At 42.5% G+C, this 21,130-nt stretch overlaps 1 protein-coding gene across 1 annotated transcript in view; it reads left to right on the plus strand.

Annotated features, from left to right (window-relative positions):
• RAI14 (retinoic acid induced 14) overlaps window positions 1-21,130 on the plus strand; it is a 167,119-nt gene that overhangs the window by 143,145 nt on the left and 2,844 nt on the right. The window contains 13 exon segments of the mRNA NM_001128462.1: window positions 4,308-4,365; window positions 5,087-5,157; window positions 7,064-7,170; window positions 7,802-7,980; window positions 8,250-8,278; window positions 9,555-9,641; window positions 10,583-10,669; window positions 13,796-13,850; window positions 16,437-16,555; window positions 17,426-18,008; window positions 18,011-18,873; window positions 18,876-18,959; window positions 20,445-20,594. Of these exon segments, the coding sequence (NP_001121934.1) occupies window positions 4,308-4,365; window positions 5,087-5,157; window positions 7,064-7,170; window positions 7,802-7,980; window positions 8,250-8,278; window positions 9,555-9,641; window positions 10,583-10,669; window positions 13,796-13,850; window positions 16,437-16,555; window positions 17,426-18,008; window positions 18,011-18,873; window positions 18,876-18,959; window positions 20,445-20,594 (2,472 nt within the window).

Here is a 21,130-nt window from a genome sequence, read left to right on the forward strand (position 1 = left end):
TAATCTTAGGTGTGAAAGGACAAACACAGACAGGTTATCCCTGAACCTCGGTTTCCTAAGAAGCTTCATTATTAAAATCAGGTAGCCAAGAAGATCACTTCTGTAGCAACTGTACTCAGAGAGAAAAGGATCCTAATAAAAATTTGGAGTATCTTCCTGGGATCCAGCCCCTTCACCCCTTTATCCACCTTTTTTTTTCCCCCCTACCCGAAGGATTTGTACCATTTAAATAGTCAATTTAAGAAAATTATTTCCATGCTGTTGGAAATCCTTCCAACACAGGATCTCGCATATCCTAGTAATTATTTTCTCTCTCACTTACTAGTAGAATGCAGCTCCTCTTGAGAGGCAAAGTTTCAACCACCATTTCCTTGTATGTAACTTGAGGAGCTTTGGGTTCTCAGCTTTTGTTCAAGTTCTTGGTTTTATTCTTCTTTATAATTTTAGGTCATCTCCCTGGTTTGATAATCCTGCCAGGAAGCTTACACCCATCACTTAGGGTGACACCTTCCATCTACCTTCAGAGATGAGTGTTTCCCGAAATCCCAAGAGCAGCGTGTACAGTAACTTCCAGCTGTTGCCAGTCAAAATGCAAGCTGCCCGTTTTCAGGAACAGCACAGTGCAACAAGATGTGTTTGGAGTACTGTCTGTTCCCTTAAGCTGCTGTCCTGGCCTTCCCAAGCCCTCTTTGGGACCCAGCATCTTGCTTTAATTTGCCTTTGCAATTCTGATGCAGAAATGTGGGCACATTCTTCAGCTTGTCCTGCTCCGTTGATCACACAGCTTCTTGTCTTGCATTACATGATGCAAGCTACCGCCTGTGCTAGGAATGCTTAACCTTAGCAGGTCTTTGAAGTGAAATTCAAGAAACAGAGATCAACATCTGTGATGATGATTTTTATTATGAGGCTTCTCTCTAAAGACAATTGCAATAGAACTTTTCTTTTCTGCCTCCTCTGGGTCTGGGCACTCTCTGGATAAATGAACATCATGGACTTTCCTGAGGGCCCTGCCGCCACACCTTTGGTCTTACCTTCATTTTTTAAAAAAACTTACTTGTATTTTAAATCGCCATTCCCAACCTGGTGTAGCTATCCAGACTTTGCATCTGGCTCTGATTTGAAGGAAGAATGAACTTGACAAGCTGGAAATCCACAAGGACCAGATATTCTAGCCTCTAATGTAATTTTATATCTGGTTATGCAAATGGATTGGTTTTGCTCTGGAATCTTTGAAGCCTTTAAACAGTTCCTTGTGCTGTTCTAAAATTAGGCCAAAGCATGGCAAGTCGTAACCCAATCTCCATTCTGCTCACCACTGAAGGGTAGACAGACATTTCCCTCTCACGTTGCCTGTTCTCTGCAAACTGTCTGAATGCCGTTCTTTCTGGAGAGTTGTTAAAACCTGAGGCTTTGATGTTCTCGTAATGGGCTGCTCTCCTTGGGTCCCATACCCCTCTGGTCACTTCTTCACTTCTCGTTTGGCTGCTCCATGCCCTCTGATGGGACCGCCCTTCACCCCTGCATCTTCTGCACTGACTCTTCCCTCTGGCCCTTTGCTCTGACTCTCTGTCTGCTGGAGAGGCTTCCCTTCTCCAGTGGCCACCATCTCAAAGGTCTCCCTCCTTGAGGCTGTGAATGCAGAGAGAGCCTTGTGAGACTCTTCACATTCAGATGGGCTCTCTCCCTCCCCAGTAGCCCACTGCTTCCCCGACGAGTGTTCCCTGGGCGCCATGCACTGTGTTAAGCAGTGAGTATTTACTTACAGACAGAGTAGCCCCTATCCTGCCCGAGCTTGCCATCTAATAAACAAAGGCACACATATACATGACAAATTGCACAACACCAAAAAGAAAACTAACAGAGTACTGGGAGGTGGGAGTGGGGGGTTGTTCAGGGAAGGGGAGGTGTGGGGGGGAGGTGATTTTTTGCTTTTTTTTTTTTTTTTTTTTTTTTTTTTGCTTTTTAGGGCTGCACCCATGGCATATGGAAGTTCCTAGGCTAGGGGTCACATCAGAGCTACAGCTGCCAGCCTACACCACAGCCACAGCAACACCAGGTCCAAGCTGCATCTGCGCCCTGTAGCAACCCCAGATTCTTAACCCATTTAGCGAGGCCAAGGATCGAACCTGTGTCCTCATGGATACTCCTAGGGTTCATCACTGCTGAGCCACAACAGGAACTCTGAAGAGGCAATTTTTAAGCTGAAATCTCACTGGTGCAGAGAGCCAAAGGGGGAACATTCCAGGCACATAGGACAGCAAGTACAGAACTGAGGTGACACAGGTTCGATCCCTGGCCTTGCTTAGTGGGTTAAGGATCCAGTGTTGCCATGAGCTGTGGTGTAGGTCGCAGAGGCAGCTCAGATCTGGTGTGGCTGTGACTGGCGGCTACAGCTCTGATTCGACTCCTAGCCTGGGAACCTCCATATGCCGGAGTGCGGCCCTAAATGAGCCAGGGAGAAACGAAAGGCAGTGAGCAGGCCTGAGGCGAAGGGAATGAGGAGAAAGAGGGGCCCAGGGTGTGGCCTTTTGTGTGTCATGATGGGCAGACAGTGCTTCATCCAAGTACAGCGTAGAACCCTGGAGGGCTTTGCAGTAAGAGCGACATTCACAGTTTAGAAGGAGAAAGCAAACTGGAGCTCCACTAGGTGAGCAGGTGCCGCCTCAGACCACAAAGTGCTAATAGAGAAAGAGCAGACCATACGTGAGGGTGTGTTCTGGAGAAAGAATGAACAGGATGTGGTGGTGGATTAGATGTGGGAGGAGGAAGAGGAGAAGAAATCACAGGTGACGCACTGGCTCCGAGGCTGGACCGATGATGGTGCTGTTGACAGAGGCGGGGAAGCCTCGGGGAGGGGAAGCCAGAACTTTTGGTCGTGCTGCATTTGAGGTGCTCGTGAGACGCCAGGGGAAAATGTGGAACAGGCAGAGGGTTGTCAAGCCTGGGGCTCAGAGATGCCATCTGCATCTCTGTTTGTTTGTTTGTTTGTTCTTTTTGTAAGTTAAAATTAAGTATTTATTTTATTCCACTCCATTGAGGCACAATATTCCTGGTTAGAGTTTCAGGGGCACCCAGCCATGGGCGTACAAATGCTGTGTAGAGATATGGACAGCCCAGCTGTCTGGCTTTGAATCCTGGCTCTGCCTCTTACTGTGACCTGGGCAAATTACCAGCTTTTTGGTGCCTCAGTTTCCTCGTCTGTAAATGGAGGTAATACTAGTATCTACCTAGGGTTGTTAGGAGCTTTAAAAACAATTCTTTGAACAGTGCCTGGCACATAAAGCTAATACTTACACAGTAGTATTGTTGTTTCGTCAAGATATACATTTCAGGAGTTCCCAGTGTGGCTCAGTAGTTAACGAACCCGACGAGTATCCATGAGGTTGTGGGTTCAATCCCTGATCTCACTCAGTGGGTCAGGGATCCGATGTTGCTGTGAGCTGTGATGTAGATCACAGCCGTGGCTCGGATCCCGCATTGCTGTGGCTGTGGCGTAGGCTGGCAGCTGTAGCTCTGATTTGACCCTTAGCCTGGGAACCTCATGTGCCACGGGTGTGGCCCAAAAAGACAGGAAAAGAAAAAAAAAAAAGATATATATTTGGGAGTCGCTGGATTCTAGATGGGATTTTGAGCTGTGGGTGTGGATGAGATTACTGAGGAAGAGAGCTTAGAGAATGCACACGAGGGAGCCCTAGGGTGCGTGTTTGCCTAAAGGGAAAGGGGTGGCCAGAGCAGCATGAAGAACACCAGGATGGGATGTGCCAGGCAGGATTCCAGCAGTGATGGGAGGGAGCTTTTGGAGAAGAGGGAGTGGATTGCAGGTGAGAGGTTGGTAAGAGGAGGACAAAAATGTCTGTCATTGGCAACATTGAAGGTGACAAGGATCAGGCCATCTCCATGGAGTTTTGAGGGCAGACACCCAACTACAGTGAGTCCAGGAATGCATAGCAGCTTGTGGGGGCAGAATGTTGGTTTGGAGAAGGGGGTAGAGAATTGGGGCAGGACAGGGGGAAAGGTGGGATCCAGATGGAGAGCTCCTCAAGCATGTTTGTCAGCTGGAGGGGATGGTCTCTTGGTGACAGAGTCGATGTAAGAGAGGGGCCAGTCAAAGCAGCAAAGAGGTGATGGGTCCCCCGTGTCATGTTTCCTTGGTGATGCCTCTGCCTCCACAAGACCCTAGAGCACAGCAACTGGGACTTCTTCATGGTTATGCTCTTCCTAATGAGTCACATCTCACCTTGCAGGAAAAGAATGGACTGAATAGAAGTGTATATTATGTGTATTTATTGACTTTTGTCTTATAGTCTAAATGCCCAGCCGAAAGTGTCGACAGCTCTGGGAAAACAGCTTTACATTATGCAGGTAATTCTCACTCTCTTATTTGTCTTCTGCCCTAAGAAACACTAAGTTTTCATTTTCCTTATTTAAGCCATTACTGCTACCATATTATTCCTGATGTGGTTTCCTGTTATTCCCAGACATGATTCCTGTTTTCCTTAGTTTGCGAAATGTGCAGAGTTGACCTGAGGCATACATCTAGAATTCATCAGTCACCTATCAAATAATGAGTAGAAATTGTCATGGTTATTGTATTTTAATTGATGTGAAGTTCTTGTTTAAGAGAGATTCATGAGCCTCTGAAGGTTTCAGGTGATGTGTGATACAGATTTTTTTACTTGGGGGATCCAAAGGAACATTCATCCATTTTATTTATCACCATTGGATTTTACCGCCTGCCACACAGCTTAAAGTGACAAAACATGGATATTGAACTGTGGGAGGATTCGATTTACAAATTCTTCTAGTGCTGGTTGTAGAAAAGCCAAGTCCTAGGAAAAGCTAAACCAAATGTTTGCCTAAAGGCAACTGGCAGGCACTGGCTGTAGGTCTGGAGGGCACTGAAATTAAACAGATTTCAAACACCGCTTCCTTAACCATCCTGACGTCATTTCTCTTCAATGCAACCAAGTAACCCGTGCAAACTGGAGAGAAGGTGACCTTTCCTTCCTGGAAGTGTTTGATGCCCCTGGGTGTGAGAGTAGCTTTGTGATCGGCTCTGCTTTCTGTGTCTTTCTTCCCTCAGCGGCGCAGGGCTGCCTTCAAGCTGTGCAGGTTCTTTGTGAGCACAAAAGCCCCATAAACCTCAAGGATTTGGTGAGTACTGGGTGACCCACTAGAGGTGGAGATGGACACTGGTTTCTAGAGCACCATGGGCTCCTTGCCGGAGTCATGAAGACCTTCGAGACCCATGTGTTTGGCAAAAATCTATTGCTTTCTGACTTAGGTCCTCTTATGCAGAACAGATTTAAGAATTATCCCCATTGGTCCCTAAACTGTCAGTAGAACATCTTGCAGTGTGCACTTCTTATATTTGTTTCTAAGGATAGACATGTGGTCTGCCATCAATATTAAATATTACTAACTATTTCTTGATTTTAAAAAAACAAAATGTATGCCACACCCACAGCATATGGCATGGAAGTTCCCAGGCCAGGGATTGAATCTGAGCCACAACGGCAACCTGCACCGCATCTGTGGCAATGCCCCTCCTTTTAGCCCCATGCACTGGGCCCTAGGATCGAACTCGCTCCTGTGCAGTGACCAGAGCCACTGCAGTCGTATTCTTAACCCACTGCACCACTGTAGGAACTCCAAATTTCTTGATTTTTATGAATAAAAAATAAGTCTCAGTAGAAGTTCTGTTATTTTCTTTCTGTACCCTGTGTATCACCTTGGTACTCCTGCAAAGAGTTTCCCAGTTTTAAAGACCACTTCTAGCCTATTTCGACCTTGCTGTTTTAAGTATAAATTGACATGCCTGTGGCTCCCAATTACAGGGTTAAATTACATGCTGTAGCATGGGACTTGGCTATGTATATATTATATCTGGTGGGGTATTGTGAAGTGAGCATTTAGGATCTGTAAGTAAATCCACACTCCCTGAATCTCTGTACTTTATAACCAGAAGGTACTATGACCTCACAGATGATTTTTTAGAAATTCTGAAGTTCTACTTTGAGTGCACACTTAATTTTTAAGCAGCAACTGTATTCTTAAAACTCCCCATTTTAAAATAATTGGATAGACGTTCCCAACAGGATGGGCAGCATCTCTGGAGAGCTGGGATGCAGGTTCGATCCCTGGCCAGGCACAGTGGGTTAAGGATGCCATAGACTGTGGGGCGGCCAAAACAAAAAGAAAGAAAGTAAAGAAACATGAAGTAATTGGATATATTCTTACTTTTGCCTACTTGACCTTAAGATCACTGTCGACCCCATTTGTGGAGTATGTTCAAGGAAAGAGCAGAACAAAAGGTTCTCTTTATGGTTTGCACGATTTGAGTCAGGCTCCCCTTCATCCTAAGGTTATGGAAATTGTCTCCTACAAATTCTTGTCTTGTCTTCATTCATTTTATCCTGCAATATTGAGATTCCTAGACCATCTTACATAGTTTATATGAGTCCAGGATCTAGGTTTTTTTCCTAAAGGAATTGCTCATTGTTATAATGTCGTAACCAAGGCATTCTTTGCGTCGATCTCTTTATTTCGTCATGTGTCAATAATAGACAAATGAACTCTTAATTCATGTCATGCTCTGATACATAGTAAGATTATGAGAGGGGATGCTTTCTGAGAAGACAGCGATGGAGTAGCAGAATACTAGGTTGCATGTAGTTCACTCGGAAGAAACTGCTTAGAGAGCAGTGGGCTTGTTCATGGCATGTGGAGACAATTCTTCCTTTCTCCAGGACCATGGAGAACCACTTCTCAGTAAACACGATGTCCTTGCCTTGAGCCTATGCGTGTGTCCCACTGCCTCTCGCGTCACCACCAGACTGAGTGAGAGTCGAGGGATCAAGCACCAAGAGGCTGAAATTCCATGAGAAGGGCTGCTCTATCGACATGTGATGCCGGGCTCCGGGGGGGCACAGACTATCTTGGGCAGTGAAATATCAGAGCAGCAGGGCAAGTCAGGAATAAAGTGTAAAAGGAGTAGGGACCTTTGCAGTTCTGGCTTTTGATGTCTTAGTTAACTCCTTAATCCGAATTTGTCTCCTAGGATGGGAACATACCACTGCTTCTTGCAGTACAGAACAGCCACAGTGAGGTCTGTCGCTTTCTCCTGGATCATGGAGCAGATGTAAATTCCAGGGACAAAAACGGAAGGTACCCTAGAGTGAGAAATGATGTGATTTCAATGATAGCCATGTTCTGAGATGCTTCCAAAATATCACAGCTGTATTTTTGGATCATTTGTTTTCAAGCAGCTTTCACTTCTTTACTGTTTTCTGCCTTTTGGGATAATTATGAATCTGTTTTGACTTAAAAAATATTCTCCCCAGACCTCTGGGAGCATCACTGCTGACTGTGTCTGTGATGAGGTTATTCAATGCAAAAATGAATAGACCATTGCCTTTGACTTTTCATGCAAGATAAAAGGAAACATATTAGTTGCATTTTAAAAACAGTCTTAAAAATGTTTGAAGTTCTTTAAAATATTTGATTTGAAAGGAAGACAAGATGTGCCCATCGTATTAAATTCCATCATGTTCAGAAGACTATGTCTATATCATTTGACTGGTATTGTTTATGTTTTGACTTAGTCTGAAGTTTTATAAAATAACTACCCAATTTTATTTTGCTAGCATTGCATTTTGAATTTCCTAGAAGATTAAGTATGGTCAGGTTTAGCTGCACTTAATCGTCTTTTCTTTATTTTTAAGGCAAATGAAATGATTCCCTGGCACAAAGTTTTCACATTTTGTTAGTATTACTGTGTCGTCTCCTTCTTCTTTAGAACTGCTCTCATGCTGGCCTGTGAGATTGGCAGCTCTAACATCGTGGAAGCCTTAATTACAAAGGGTGCAGACCTAAGCCTTGTAGATTCTCTTGGACACAATGCCTTACATTATTCCAAACTCTCAGAAAACGCAGGAATTCAAAGCCTTCTATTATCAAAAATCTCTCAGGATGCTGGTATGTGAAAGAAAATAGCCAGTGTTGTTTGAAATGTATCCACTCTGTTTTCCCCAAGGGGGTAAAGGAATTTATGTAATGTATATTATTATTCTTTTAAATATATTCTAGAAGAAAAACAAAGTGTTGAGTATTGTGTATGTTGTGTGTGTGTGTGTGTGTGTGTGTGTGTGTGTGTGCGCGGCGTGTTCAGATCTTCCCATCCAAAGTGGATATGAGTCATTATGGTTCTTAGAGTTTTTTTTTTCCCCCCACTTTTTCCTCTCTAGATTTAAAGACACCAACAAAGCCAAAGCAGGTATTTATCTTTGGGGGGGGAGAAGTTTTTTTTGTTGTTTGTTTGTTTTTTTTTTTGTTTTTGTTTGGTTGTTATTGTGGGAATTTGAAAATGTTCTGATTAAACTACTCAGTGGTCCATTAGAAAAGGGATAAAGAGTGTGTTAAAACTACTTAAGGAGTAAACTGTTTTGGAATCAATGACTTGCAAGGTGGAAAATGTTTTCTTGATGATTTACCCTGTTTCCAAAGCATGTAACTGTAAAGTTGCTACTTGTATATTTCTTTTTCTGGAATGTAGTAATATTTCCTACTGGTATGAAAATGTTTGATGTGATTTTTAACTCTGAGAATAAATGGCAGTAGTTTATCTGCTTGTAATAAATAGCACATGAACTATTGGACTCTGTCCTTAGCCATGTTAGATATTTAATGAAAATAAAGAGATTTAGCATTTTCCTTTTAATTAGAGCTTTTCTGAAATGTCATTGGCGTTATGCAGATAGAAATTGAGAAATTTGCCCTGTTATTTTGGATTTTTCCTAAAACCATAGTCACTATTGTTTATTAATGAGATGTGTATTTGGCTGTTTTATTAATTTTTACACCAAGATTCTTGAAAAAATTATCATAAATAGCAAATACTCGATACTGAGTTTATTTTTACTAATTGTGTTAATCATTTCTCTATAACCTTCAGAGCTGAGATTTCCTTTTTCTCCCATATTTACAATCATTCCTTGGTATCTGCAGGGGATACCAGAATCTGCATATGATCAAGTCCCTTATTTCAAATAATGTGTAAAGTTGACTGTCTGTCAACTCGGTTCTGGGATATGCAGATGGTCGAATCTGTGGATGTGAAACCTATGGATATGAGGGGCTCACTATACATTCTTTAAGAAAAAGAATGGAGTAATGAAAATGTCAGGAAAATACCACTGGTTTGCATAAGACGGGAGCTAGACTATGAATGTATTCTGGGTCTGAATCATGGGAAACAACTCCTCACCCTCTACTTTTCCAGTTCTCCCCACCAACTTAATCTGGTTTTGTCTTGTGTTGTTTTTTTTTTTATTATTATTATTATTTTCTTGCTATCAAAGCATGGGCTGCTAGAAGAAAACTTGGAGCATGCATATTACTTGTTTTTATGTTGATAGCAGATTTCAGATCTTGATAAAGTAAGAAATGCATGAACTGTTGAGGTTTTTCTCATTTGTTTGATGAAACTATTTGCTCAGACTTTACTAACCTAACTAACCCCCCTCCATTCATTGGACTATGATAACTTTCAGCATGATCAAGTCTCTAAAATAAGCTCAGAGAGAAGTGGAACTCCAAAAAAACGCAAAGCTCCACCACCTCCTATCAGTCCTACCCAGGTAAAAATAAAAGCCAACTGACAATGAGAAAACATATAAAAACAAAGCTATAATTTTGTCCTTTTGTGTTTAGGCCCAAAAGAACGGTTTTAAAATTGACCTTTAAATGCACATTTAAAGTGTTTTTTTAAAAATTTTTTTAGTGCTTTTAAATTACAAATGGGGGTATGAAGAATTTTGATTATGAGTATGGAAATAATGTTGATTCTTACTTATTTCAAAACTGAAGAATTGAACAGTATTTTTTTAAAAGCCTCAAAATGCTCAAAATCTATGACAAACTTTTACCTTAAGGTCATAAGCTCAGTCTGTTTTTAGAGCTCACATTAACAGCTCTAGTAAAGTGCAGGAGAATGCATTGCTGCTGAGACATTAATTGCAAATGAAGTTTAATTGGTTTATTAAACAGTGTTAATAAACGTCTGCCTTTCTAATTACATTCAAGGTTGACTAATAGTAAAGGCACTTTCATTTCTGAGCTTATAGTGATTACTGAATAGAAGAAGCTTGGCTATCTATGAAATGGTAAAAGAAATAAAATAAAAGGCCAGAGTTTGTTATTAAAAGAATCATAGGCCATAAAAAGAATAATCCACATCAGATATTTGAGAGAATAATCTTGTTCAGTAAGTAATTTTACATATGTTAGCATATCATTAATAATAATCTCAATCCGCAATAGAAATTGTAGAGAATTTTAAAGTTAATTTTGGTGAATATAGGTGCAAAGTTCCTTAGTTAGTACTACTCTGCAAACTTTCAAAAAGTATTTGAGGTAGCTGAATTACACTGAAAATATGTTACCCGTGAATTAATTGAAACTAAGGATAATGACTGTTAGATTTATTTGCTTTGGGTAAATAGGCTAATTCTTTGGCAGTGAAGAAGAAAAGACTCTAGAGAAGGATTCTTTAATGACGGTTTTCATTTTTTGTTTTTAGTTGAGTGATGTGTCTTCCCCAAGATCAATAACTTCAACACCACTTTCAGGAAAGGAATCAGTATTTTTTGCTGAACCACCCTTCAAGGTATTTCTCTTCTGTGTCCGACTTATTGTTGAATTTTAAGATACATAATAGACTTGACTAAGTTATACAACCCCTGGCAAAACAGAATACACTTCTCAGTTTTCATCATGAAGCACCCCTTGATTATTTTCCCTGGCAGGGATTCTGTACAAAAAGAATAGAATTCCTAAATTATATTCATTAACTAATATGTAATTTTCTTCATTAAAAAGGGGACAAAGATAAGAACTTACCTAATAGCCAGTCACCTTACCAAATTGCGAGAGGATATAATACCAATCAAAAAGAAGGAAATGTTGGTTATTCTCTGATGTTTTACTCAGAAGTAATTATATTTTTAATCAAATTTTTCCTGACTATAAAAGTAATTTGAGGAGTTCCCGTCGTGGCAGCGGTTAACGAATCCGACTAGGAACCATGAGGTTGCGGGTTCGGTCCCTGCCCTTGCTCAGTGGGTTAACGATCCGGCGTTGCCGTGAGCTGTGGTGTAGGTTGCAGACACGGCTCGGATCCCGCGTTGCTGTGGCTCTGGCGTAGGCCGGTGGCTACAGCTCCGATTAGACCCCTAGCCTGGGAAACTCCATATGCCACGGGAGCAGCCCAAGAAATAGCAACAACAACAACAACAAAAAAGACAAAAAGACAAAAGACAAAAAAAAAAAAAAAAAAAGTAATTTGAATTTATTTTAGAAATTTTTTGGAAAAGTCATTAAGTCATATTCCACCCGAATCTCCAAATTTGTGGTTTTGGTGTTTTAAGGAATGGGAGAATATTTCAGTTTAATATCTATTTACTTGATAATCACTAGGAAATTATACTTGGAAAAAAACTAAAATTTATCATTGTTAAAGTGAAATTGCAATGGCATAATTGTATATTTATTTCCCCATCTAAAACATACTAAAAATAAATTTTCTTTCAACTTAGATGCACATTTATTTGAAAAAAGATTCTTTCAACCTATAATTTGCCTTGCTTTAACTAGATTTGATTAATATGCAAGGCAAGGAGAGGAACTTATGTTTATAATTACCACCGTAATACTTCTAATATGATTATGGCTCAAAGGAGGCAGTGTGTGCCAAAGAGTAATATTACAAATTGTGTTTTTCAGAAATAGATTATAAAAAGACTTTTACTTCTTTTAAAAAAAAATCACAAAAATATTTTTAAAAGGACACCATTTAGAATGGCTAAAGTATAAAATGATTAAATATATCAATTGTTGATGATATGGAGGAATTAGAACTCTCATACTCTGTTGGTAGAGTGTAAAATGATACAGCTACTTTGGAAAACTGTTTGATAGTTTCTTTAAAAATTGAACATACACCTAACATGATCTAGTCATTCACTCAGAGACATCTACCCAAGAGAAATTAAAATGTATAATCTCAAAAAATCTTACATACAAATTTTTATGGCAAATGTATTTAAATAGCCTCAAACTAGAAACAATCCAAATATCCTCTAAGAAGTGAATGGATAAAGATAATGAGATATATGCATATAATGGAGTTACAGCCATATAATGGAATATTACTCAGCCATAAAAGAGAATATGGTGTTGGCCCAGGAGCATCATAGATGAATCTGAAAACCATCATGGTGAACGAAAGAAGCCAGGTTCACGGAAATTCATTCCCCGTGACTTCCCGTTGATAGGAATTCTAGAAAACATAAAAAGGAGAGTAGAGGTGGTCTGGGAATGGGCTGGGCACGGATTGGCTATGATGAGGCCTGAGGAAACTTTGAAAGGTAACGGGAATATTCTGCCTCTTGATGACAGTGGTAGTTCCGTGGATGTGTATCTGTCAAAACTCCTCAAATTATAAGCTTTCAAAGGCTGTTCTTTGTTGTACCTTCATAGAGTTGAAAAATTCAAATAAGCATATATTTTTAAGTGAAAATACAGCTTTTGGAATGATAAGCACTTGCCTAAAGTGAGCCATTTTATATTTAGCACTGGAGCCATTACAAAAGGCTCCTTGCCTGGAAAACTCTCTCTCTTAACATAGTTTATGGCTCATTGAGATGAACCATAGTAATTCTGGCAGGTGGCTGTATTTTGTTTTGGAATGAGACTCTCTCTGGCTTTGAAGTTAAAAGAATGTTTCCAGTATATGAACAGACAGGTATTGAGACCTAGGTTTAGAGGAAGTCTTTAGAGGACTGTCAATCCACAGCCATAAGCATTTTATTCCTTATAAAATTACCTTTATTTTTCTTGACCAGTCTTATTTACTGCCATTTCTCTTAGAAATATTAATAATATGTTTGTAGTTAACTTATAAAATGATATGGGCTTGGGCTGTGGGATGGAAATCCTGTGAAATCAGATTGTTCGATCATTATACAACTACAGATGTGATAAATTCATTTGAGTAATAAAAAAAAATGGTATTGCTAAAAAGTACTTCTAATGTATTTTAACCAATGTATTACTCAGATAATTCAAATTTCTATTTGACTTTGTTATGAAAGTAGTATTTACCATCTAAATTTCAGCACAGGAGTGTCCGTCATGGCTCAGTGGTTAACAAATCTGACGAGGGACCATGAGGTTGTCGGTTCGTCCCTGGCCTTGCTCAGTGGGTTAAGGATCAGGCATGGCCATGAGCTGTGTTGTAGGTCGCAGACATGGCTCAGATCCCACGCTGCTGTGGCTATGGTGTAGGCCGGTGGCTACAGCTCCACCTAGACCCCTAGCCTGGGAACCTCCATATGCCATGGGTGCGGCCCTAGAAAAGGCAAAAAAAAAAAAAAATTAAAAAGATAAAGTTTCAGCACATAGCCCATTCAATTAGCTATTGCATACAATTATTATAATCTTAAAAAATATTTGTACTATACTTTCTGAATGCAATTTCTAAAAAATATTTTGAGAATGTATCCTCTGGAAACTTCTGAGTGTTTTAAAAATTATACTTCAGGAAATACTGAAGTCACCTTTCATTCACTTACATTTTAAAATATCTTTCCTTGAGATTTTCTGTTTTTCTAGTAGGGTAACACCAACTTGTGTAAACTCACGGAGGAAAATTTGCTTGATTCTTTTGTGGAGTGTATTCTTTTTCTGAATATACATTCAGGAATGTTTTTCAGTCATGTTTGTGTTCCAACAGGCTGAGATCAGCTCTATACGGGAAAACAAAGACAGACTAAGTGACAGTACCACGGGTAAGATGAAGGGGCGTCTGTATTTGTTCCTTTGACTAGTTTCTGCTTCATGTCCCTTTAAGAGAGCAAGGGCCAAGCAGAGGTACCCGTGTAGGCAGGTTGGAGAATCTGGGGTGCCACAGTAATGACCCCAGTACAGCCTGGGCTGATTCCCTACTCGGGAGGTTTTCACCTGGATTTAAGGAGTCCCTGGCTTGGGTGTGGAAAAAAAAATAACATCTGTCCCCAGCTAAACATTGGCACTCCCCTTCAGTGATGAATACAAACAACGAGCCCTGGTGGTATTAGCAGACCAGTGACTTTGACACCAAGAAATTCACAGATGATATCATATCCCCTTACTCTTAGGACAAATATCTTGAAACATCATTTACAGTATCTCTACTGGAAATCTTGACAGTTACTAGGCCTACTTCCAGATCTTGTTATTTGGTGTGTTACAAAAGAGGCTCTCCAGTCACTCTCGCCTGCACATTCTATTTATGCATTTTATTTAAAACATTGCTCTGAGCTGAGGTCCATAGACTTCAGGTGTCAGCCAGTGGCCCTTCCTGCAACTGAGCAGCAGGTTATTTTCTGGTGGGAGAATCAACTGAGCCGGGGCATGGCTGCCACAATCTAACTTTTCTACTTTGGATTTTAAAAAGATATGTGCAAAGAGTGTTGATGAAATCCCACATGATCATATTGTCTTCACCAAAATAGGGTTTGAGTTGTTGTATTGAGTCTATCCAGTGACTTTACCCTCTAAGAATGTAGTATGCTACCTTCAGAATCAATTTTAAATGTAGAGGAGATTGTTTCAAAGGCCCCCTTTTTCCCCCTGCATGTAGTTCCTTAGTCTACTATGCATTTCATATGTGTTTGGAGCCCTTAACTTTCAGAATTTAGAAATATTAAGAAATAGTCCCGGCAGAGAACAATGTTACTGTAACAGAGCAGCTATTATATTGGATACTTTAAAAGCCATCCATCCAGTCTTAGAAGTAATTTTTGTTGCTTAGAATTACCCTCATGCTCCCAGTCTTCTGTTTCCTTCCAAGCTGGCCAGATTCTTTGTCAAGAACACTCATAAATCTGTGGTTTAGGCACCAGACATCATAAGTAAGACATTGTATGAAGAAATATCACTTGTGTATCCTTCTAAATTAAGGTCAGAGTTTTCATCCTTGCATTAAATGGCTGTGAAAATTTTTGAATAGCAGTAAAAATCACAACAGTGCTATTCATAGTGTGGTCTCTAAACTGTGGCCAGTCTAAAATAAATGAGGAGGAAGTTCCCTTGTGGTGCAGTGGATTAAGGATCTGGCATTGCTACAGCTGTGGCACAGGCTGCAACTGTGGTGCGGGTTCGATCCCTGGCCCTGGAATTTCCACATGCCACAAGTGCAGCCAAAAAAAGTAAATAAATAAAATAAAAAACAAAAAAATAAATATCTAAAAATAATAAAAATAAAATAAATGAGGATTTTGTACCAGAAGTCATAGAGCCAAGCACACTGTTTCGTTCATCCACCTGGAATTTTTTTTTCCATAGGAAAAGACTTTCTGGATGGGAAGCAGTGCTGTGAAATACATTCTGAAGCACGTTTCTTGTCTTGTCTCAGTGAGAACTTTGAGTTGCACAGCTTTAGATGTTATTTCAGCATGATGAGCAGGAGAATGTCTAACAGTTGTGGTTTACCAACAGTGTTTACTGTGGGATTCAGAGACAGCTGCTTCATGCTGGGGTGCTCAGCAAATGCTTTAAGGAAGAGGCAGAGTTTGACATGGGTCTTAAAGGATGCTTCAGAGGTATCTAGTCAAAGAGATGCTATAAGGGTAGTCATATGGATAAAGAAGATTAAAGAAGCAGCCTTGTGTTGAGCACACAGAGTGCGTGATGGAAACTTTGAAAGTGGGATAGTGGAGAAAGACATCATGAGTCATAACCCTGAAAAAAAAAAAAAAAAAATAGATAGGAGCCAGATCCTGGAGGCCTTAATCCAGATAAAGGAATTTGGAGATTATTTTTAGAGGGAGAGTAATTAAAGCTCTTGAACCAAAGGGTTGACCCTATCAAGTGTGTTTTAGGAAGATTAGTCTGATAGGGTTGTTGGTAGAGGCTACATTTGCGCTGGAAAAGGGAGAGACAGAGGAGAGATTTGTTCAGAAGCTGTTTGCAGAGTTACCAGGTATGGTGATCAAGTTGGAACTAGAGTGATGGAGGTAGTAATAAGAAGTGACCCAGGTTCCAGAGATCTTTCTATGAGGATTCATAGAATGGACTGTTTTAGGCATGGAGGAAAAGAAAACAACCAGGTTGCAGACACTTAATCCAAGTGAACCGAAAGTGCGTGGCCAAGTCCATCAGGTCTCCGATGAGTTTATTTGCATCCTGGCATCTACTATTACACTGGGGATACCTGAGTAAGGTTACCCTGGTACTTGAGAATTCATCTGTCCAGCTGGAAGGGACTTTCCTTCATTGTCTGGACAAGGAAGAACCAGATTGGGTAGAATGTGTGGGTGTTAGAGGTCAGAGAAATAACAGTTCAGGTTTTTTTTTTTTACGTATTATTTTAAATTGTCTTTCTCTTTTCCAAGGTGCGGATAGCTTATTGGATATAAGTTCTGAGGCTGACCAACAAGAACTTCTTGTCCTGTTGCAAGCAAAAGTGGCTTCTCTTACTCTACACAATAAGGAATTACAAGATAAATTACAGGTAGGAAAATAGATTGCTCCCAGTCTACTCTATAGGGTCGAACTATTGGGTTTTTCAGGGTGAGTCAGGTAGTATTTTGTTTTATACATCTACATTAGTTTCTTCTTTTTTATTTGTTTTGTTTTTATTTTTATTTATTTATTTATTTTTGCTTTTTAGGTCCTCACTTGCGACATGTGGAGGTTCCCAGGCTGGGGTCGAATCGGAACTGCAGCTGCCAGCCACAGCCACAGGCTGTGAGAGAGGCCAGGGATTGAACCCGCATCCTCATGGATACCAGCCCCAATGGGAACTCCCTCTTCTTTTTACAACATAATTAGCCTTAAGCATTTTATATAGTTTCAAATCATTTGTTACTTGAGAGAGGAATTCATCGCCTCTCTTCTGGTCAATGGCTAAATTGGTAAATTGTATATATAATTATATACGTAATGATTTATATATAATATGACAACACATATATATATGTTCACACATATATATGATTAGCCATTCATTTGGTAAAGTTGATCATTTAGCAGATTTAAGAACTTGGTAAGATGTAGCTGTCCTGAGCCCATCGTCTCTCTTGACAACTACAATAATATAAGAAACAAAGGAAAAACTTGAGCCAGAGTCTTTACCCCCGAAACAAATCTCATGTTTCTAAAGTGGCACACATAATCTATCCTGATAGAACCCAGAACCAGCTTAGTGTCATTCATCCGGCTCTCATGTCCGGGACCATATTTTTTTCATGGGGCAAGAGGACGTGTGTAAAATCATCCCGCTGCCCTTGTGTACATAAGGTTCAAATTTGCCCTCTCCTTCCAGCCGCTTGCTCACCTAACCACACCTTTGGGTGCCCTTTCCCTCTTGCCTTTTCCCCAGGCCAAAGCACCCAGGGAGGCGGAAGCAGACCTGAGCTTCGACTCCTACCACTCCACCCACACTGACTTGACCCCATCCCTGGGCAAACCGAGGGAAACCTCTCCCCCAGACTCCAAATCATCTCCATCCGTCTTACCACATCCCTCGAGTCAGTCCTCTCTCGATGGCGATGTCAGGATCCAGCAGCTGCAGGAGGTTTTACAAGACCTGCAGAAGAGACTGGAGAACTCGGAGGCAGAGAGGAGGCAGCTGGAGGCCGAGCTCCAGGCCCGAAGGACAGAACCGGTGTGCGTAAACAACGCGGAGATCTCAGAGAATGGCTCCGACCTCAGCCAGAAACTGAAAGAAACCCAGAGCAAGTACGAGGAAGCCATGAAAGAAGTCCTGAGTGTGCAGAAGCAGATGAAGCTGGGTCTGGTCTCGCTGGAAAGCGTGGACTCCTACTCCCATCTCCGGGAGCGAAGGATCCCGGAGAAAGAAATCGAAGTCCTAAAGCGGGATCTCCGGTGTGCGCTGGAGGAAAGCGAGCGCCACCAGGAGAAAGTGCGAGAGTTAGAGGAGAAGCTTGTCGAGAGGGAGAAGGGGTGGCGATGAAGCCGCCTGCGGAAGAGGTGGAGGAAATGAAAAGTTCATATTGCTCGGTTATTGAGAACATGAACAAGGAGAAGGCTTTTTTGTTTGAGAAGTACCAAGAGGCCCAAGAAGAGATCGCCAAGTTGAAAGATACGCTGAAAAGCCAGACGAGCCCAGAGGCAGGCGACGAAGCTGGGGACATGAGAGAAGCCATGAACAGGATGATCGACGAGCTCAACAAGCAGGTGAGCGAGCTGTCCCAGCTGTACAAAGAAGCCCAGGCCGAGCTGGAGGACTATCGGAAGAGGAAGTCGCTGGAAGAGGTCACAGCTGAATACATCCATAAAGCAGAGCACGAGAAGCTGATGCACGAGACCCGCCTGTCCGGAGCCAAGGCGGAGGAGGCCCTGTCCGAGATGAAGTCGCAGTATGCCAAAGTGCTCACCGAGCTGACCCAGCTCAAACAGCTGGTGGACGCCCAGAAAGACAACTCTGTCTCCATCACAGAGCACTTGCAAGTGGTGACCGCGCTTCGCACTGCCGCCAAAGAGATGGAGGGGAAAATAAGCAGCCTCCAAGAGCACCTGGCCAGCAAGGAAGGCGACGTGGCGAAGCTGGAGAAGCAGCTCCTGGAAGAGAAGGCCGCCGTGATTGACGCCATGGTACCCCGGTCCGCCTACGAGAAGCTCCAGTCGTCTTGGGAGAGTGAAGTGAGCGTGTTGAGCTCAAAGTTAAAGGAATCGGTGAAAGAGAAAGAGAAGGCCCATTCGGAGGTGGCCCAGCTGAAAAGTGAGGTCTCGCAGATGAAGAAGGACAAGGAAAACGTGCAGGCTCTTTTGAAATCCAAAGAGCAAGAAGTCAGTGAACTTGGGCAAAATTCCAGCACGCTCAGGAGGAGCTTGTGGAAATGAAGAGGCATTCCGAGAGCTCTTCAAAAATGGACGAGGATAAAGACAAGAAGGTTGGTGAGACCCTAGCGCTGTTGAATTTCTAGCTGATAAACCCTGGGACCTTCAGCCTTCATTTGCTATTGTTAACATGTTTACTATTTGTTGGCACTGACCTGTCGAGAATGCTCAGAGGCTCCACATATGAGTCCGTCTGTTCCCAAAACCACATTAGGAATAGCAGGTTGGGCGTTTCTTTTTTTTTTTTTTTTTTTTTTTTTTGTCTTTTTGCCTTTTCTAGGGCCGCTCCTGCGGCATATGGAGGTTCCCAGGCTAGGGGTCGAATCAGGGCTGTAGCCACCGGCCTACGCCAGAGCCACAGCAACGCGGGATCCGAGCCGCGTCTGCAACCTACACCACAGCTCACAGCGACGCCGGATCCTTAACACACTGAGCAAGGCCAGGGACTGAACCCGAAACCTCGTGGTTCCTAGTCGGATTCGTTAAACCTCTGCGCCACGACGGGAACTCTGACATTTCTTTAAAAAAAAAAAAAAAAAAAAGCCACTCTCTTCTACTACTCCCATTATACTGAAGCATTTTTATATGTGTGGTACACCTTTTCCCTTGAAAAATGATTTTACAGAAGCACCACCAAGTGTCAGGGATCAGAAGTGAACCCACTGATTGCAAAGCACCTGCAACGTTTTGAACTTCCACTCTTAGAATCCAGACAGATTCCTCTGTCATATGGAAACCCAAATACTCCCAGGCTGGCTAGGGCTTCCCTAAACGGCATGAGCTTTTGCCCGAGTCAGTATAAAAACCCTCCCTGGCCCTCGTTTTCCAGAGTGTACAGGAGAGGAAGGAAGGAATGTGGGGATCAGGCGATTGGCAGTGGGCCAGGCCTGGGGGAAGGAGGAGAGCAAAGGGGGAGGGTAGGACGGTTGTGTGCCTGGATCTGCTCTGCACCCCCAGGCTCCTGGGTCACATGTTCTGAATGATACTCATTACAGAATTATTTATCTCTTATTCCTTTGCCGTAATGCATGTTTCAAAAAGAACTTCCAAAGCTGAAGGGGCAGGGGCCTGAGAGGAGGTAGGGGGTTGTCTTCACGACAAGGCGACCTGTTGGCAATATCAGGGTTCCCCAGACTTACTCCTGCTTGCCCACATCAGCAATAGCGAATCAGGCACAGCTGTCTCCACATGAAGACCGCCTGAAGTCCTGTTCCTGGCTTGCTTTTCCAACCGTACTCCTTTTAAAGGTGAAAAGAAGAAAATCAAGGTCACGGCTTTTGTTACCTTCATGCCCCCAAATACAGTCTATAATCCCCGGGGCTCTTGTCTGCAGGGGATGGCCTTAGGGGGCTTTGTTGGTTTGCCTGATTTTTATCTGGTTTTCTCTGTTTCCTTTGATGGGTTGACTTGTAAAAAATAAAAAGGGATCGTTCCACTTCCAGAGACCAGTACAGGCAGGGTTCCCCACTGAGAAATAGCTGGCGGGTGGCCTCCGCGGACATGTTCTCGCTACTGATCGAACTTTCCTTTCTCGCTAGATAAACGAGATGTCGAAGGAAGTCATCAAGCTGAAAGAGGCCCTGAACAGCCTCTCGCAGCTCTCCTACTCCGCCAGCTCGTCCAAGCGGCAGAGCCAGCAGCTGGAGGTGCTGCAGCAGCAGGTCAAACAACTGCAGAACCAGCTGGCTGTGAGTGGGCCCAGTGGGGCTAGGGGTGTCGGGGGTGGCTGGCAGATGCACTTGGGCAGGTGGGAGTGAGCCCAGAGATGCCCAGCCTGGAGGAGCGCTGTGCTTCGGAGGGTCATTGACTAAAGGCTGCTTTGGTGAAGACCAGGGTGGGAGCTGGTGGTTTTCCCAGGCCTGACGTGCAGGGAGATGGGTACGAGGTATCGATGTGTTGGTGGGAAAGAAGGAGGCTTCTCTCCTGTTTGCTCTTTACCTTCTCCCTGTTTTTTCTTTTTTCTTTTCTTTTTTTGGCTTTAGGGCTGCACCCAAGGCATATGGTTGTTCCCAGGCTAGGGGTCACATCAGCCACAGCAATGCCAGATCCCAGATCCGAGCCGAGTCTGCAACCTACACCACAGCTCACGGCAACGCCAGATCCTTAACCCACTGAGCAAGGCCAGGGATCGAACCTGCCACCCCATGGTTCCCAGTCGGATTCATTTCCACTGCACCACAACAGGAACTCCTTTTTGAGGTTTTTTAAAAGTCTCCTGAGCTCT

The sequence above is a fragment of the Sus scrofa genome, chromosome 16, assembly GCF_000003025.6.
Source record: "Sus scrofa isolate TJ Tabasco breed Duroc chromosome 16, Sscrofa11.1, whole genome shotgun sequence".
NCBI classification, from domain to species: domain Eukaryota; kingdom Metazoa; phylum Chordata; class Mammalia; order Artiodactyla; family Suidae; genus Sus; species Sus scrofa.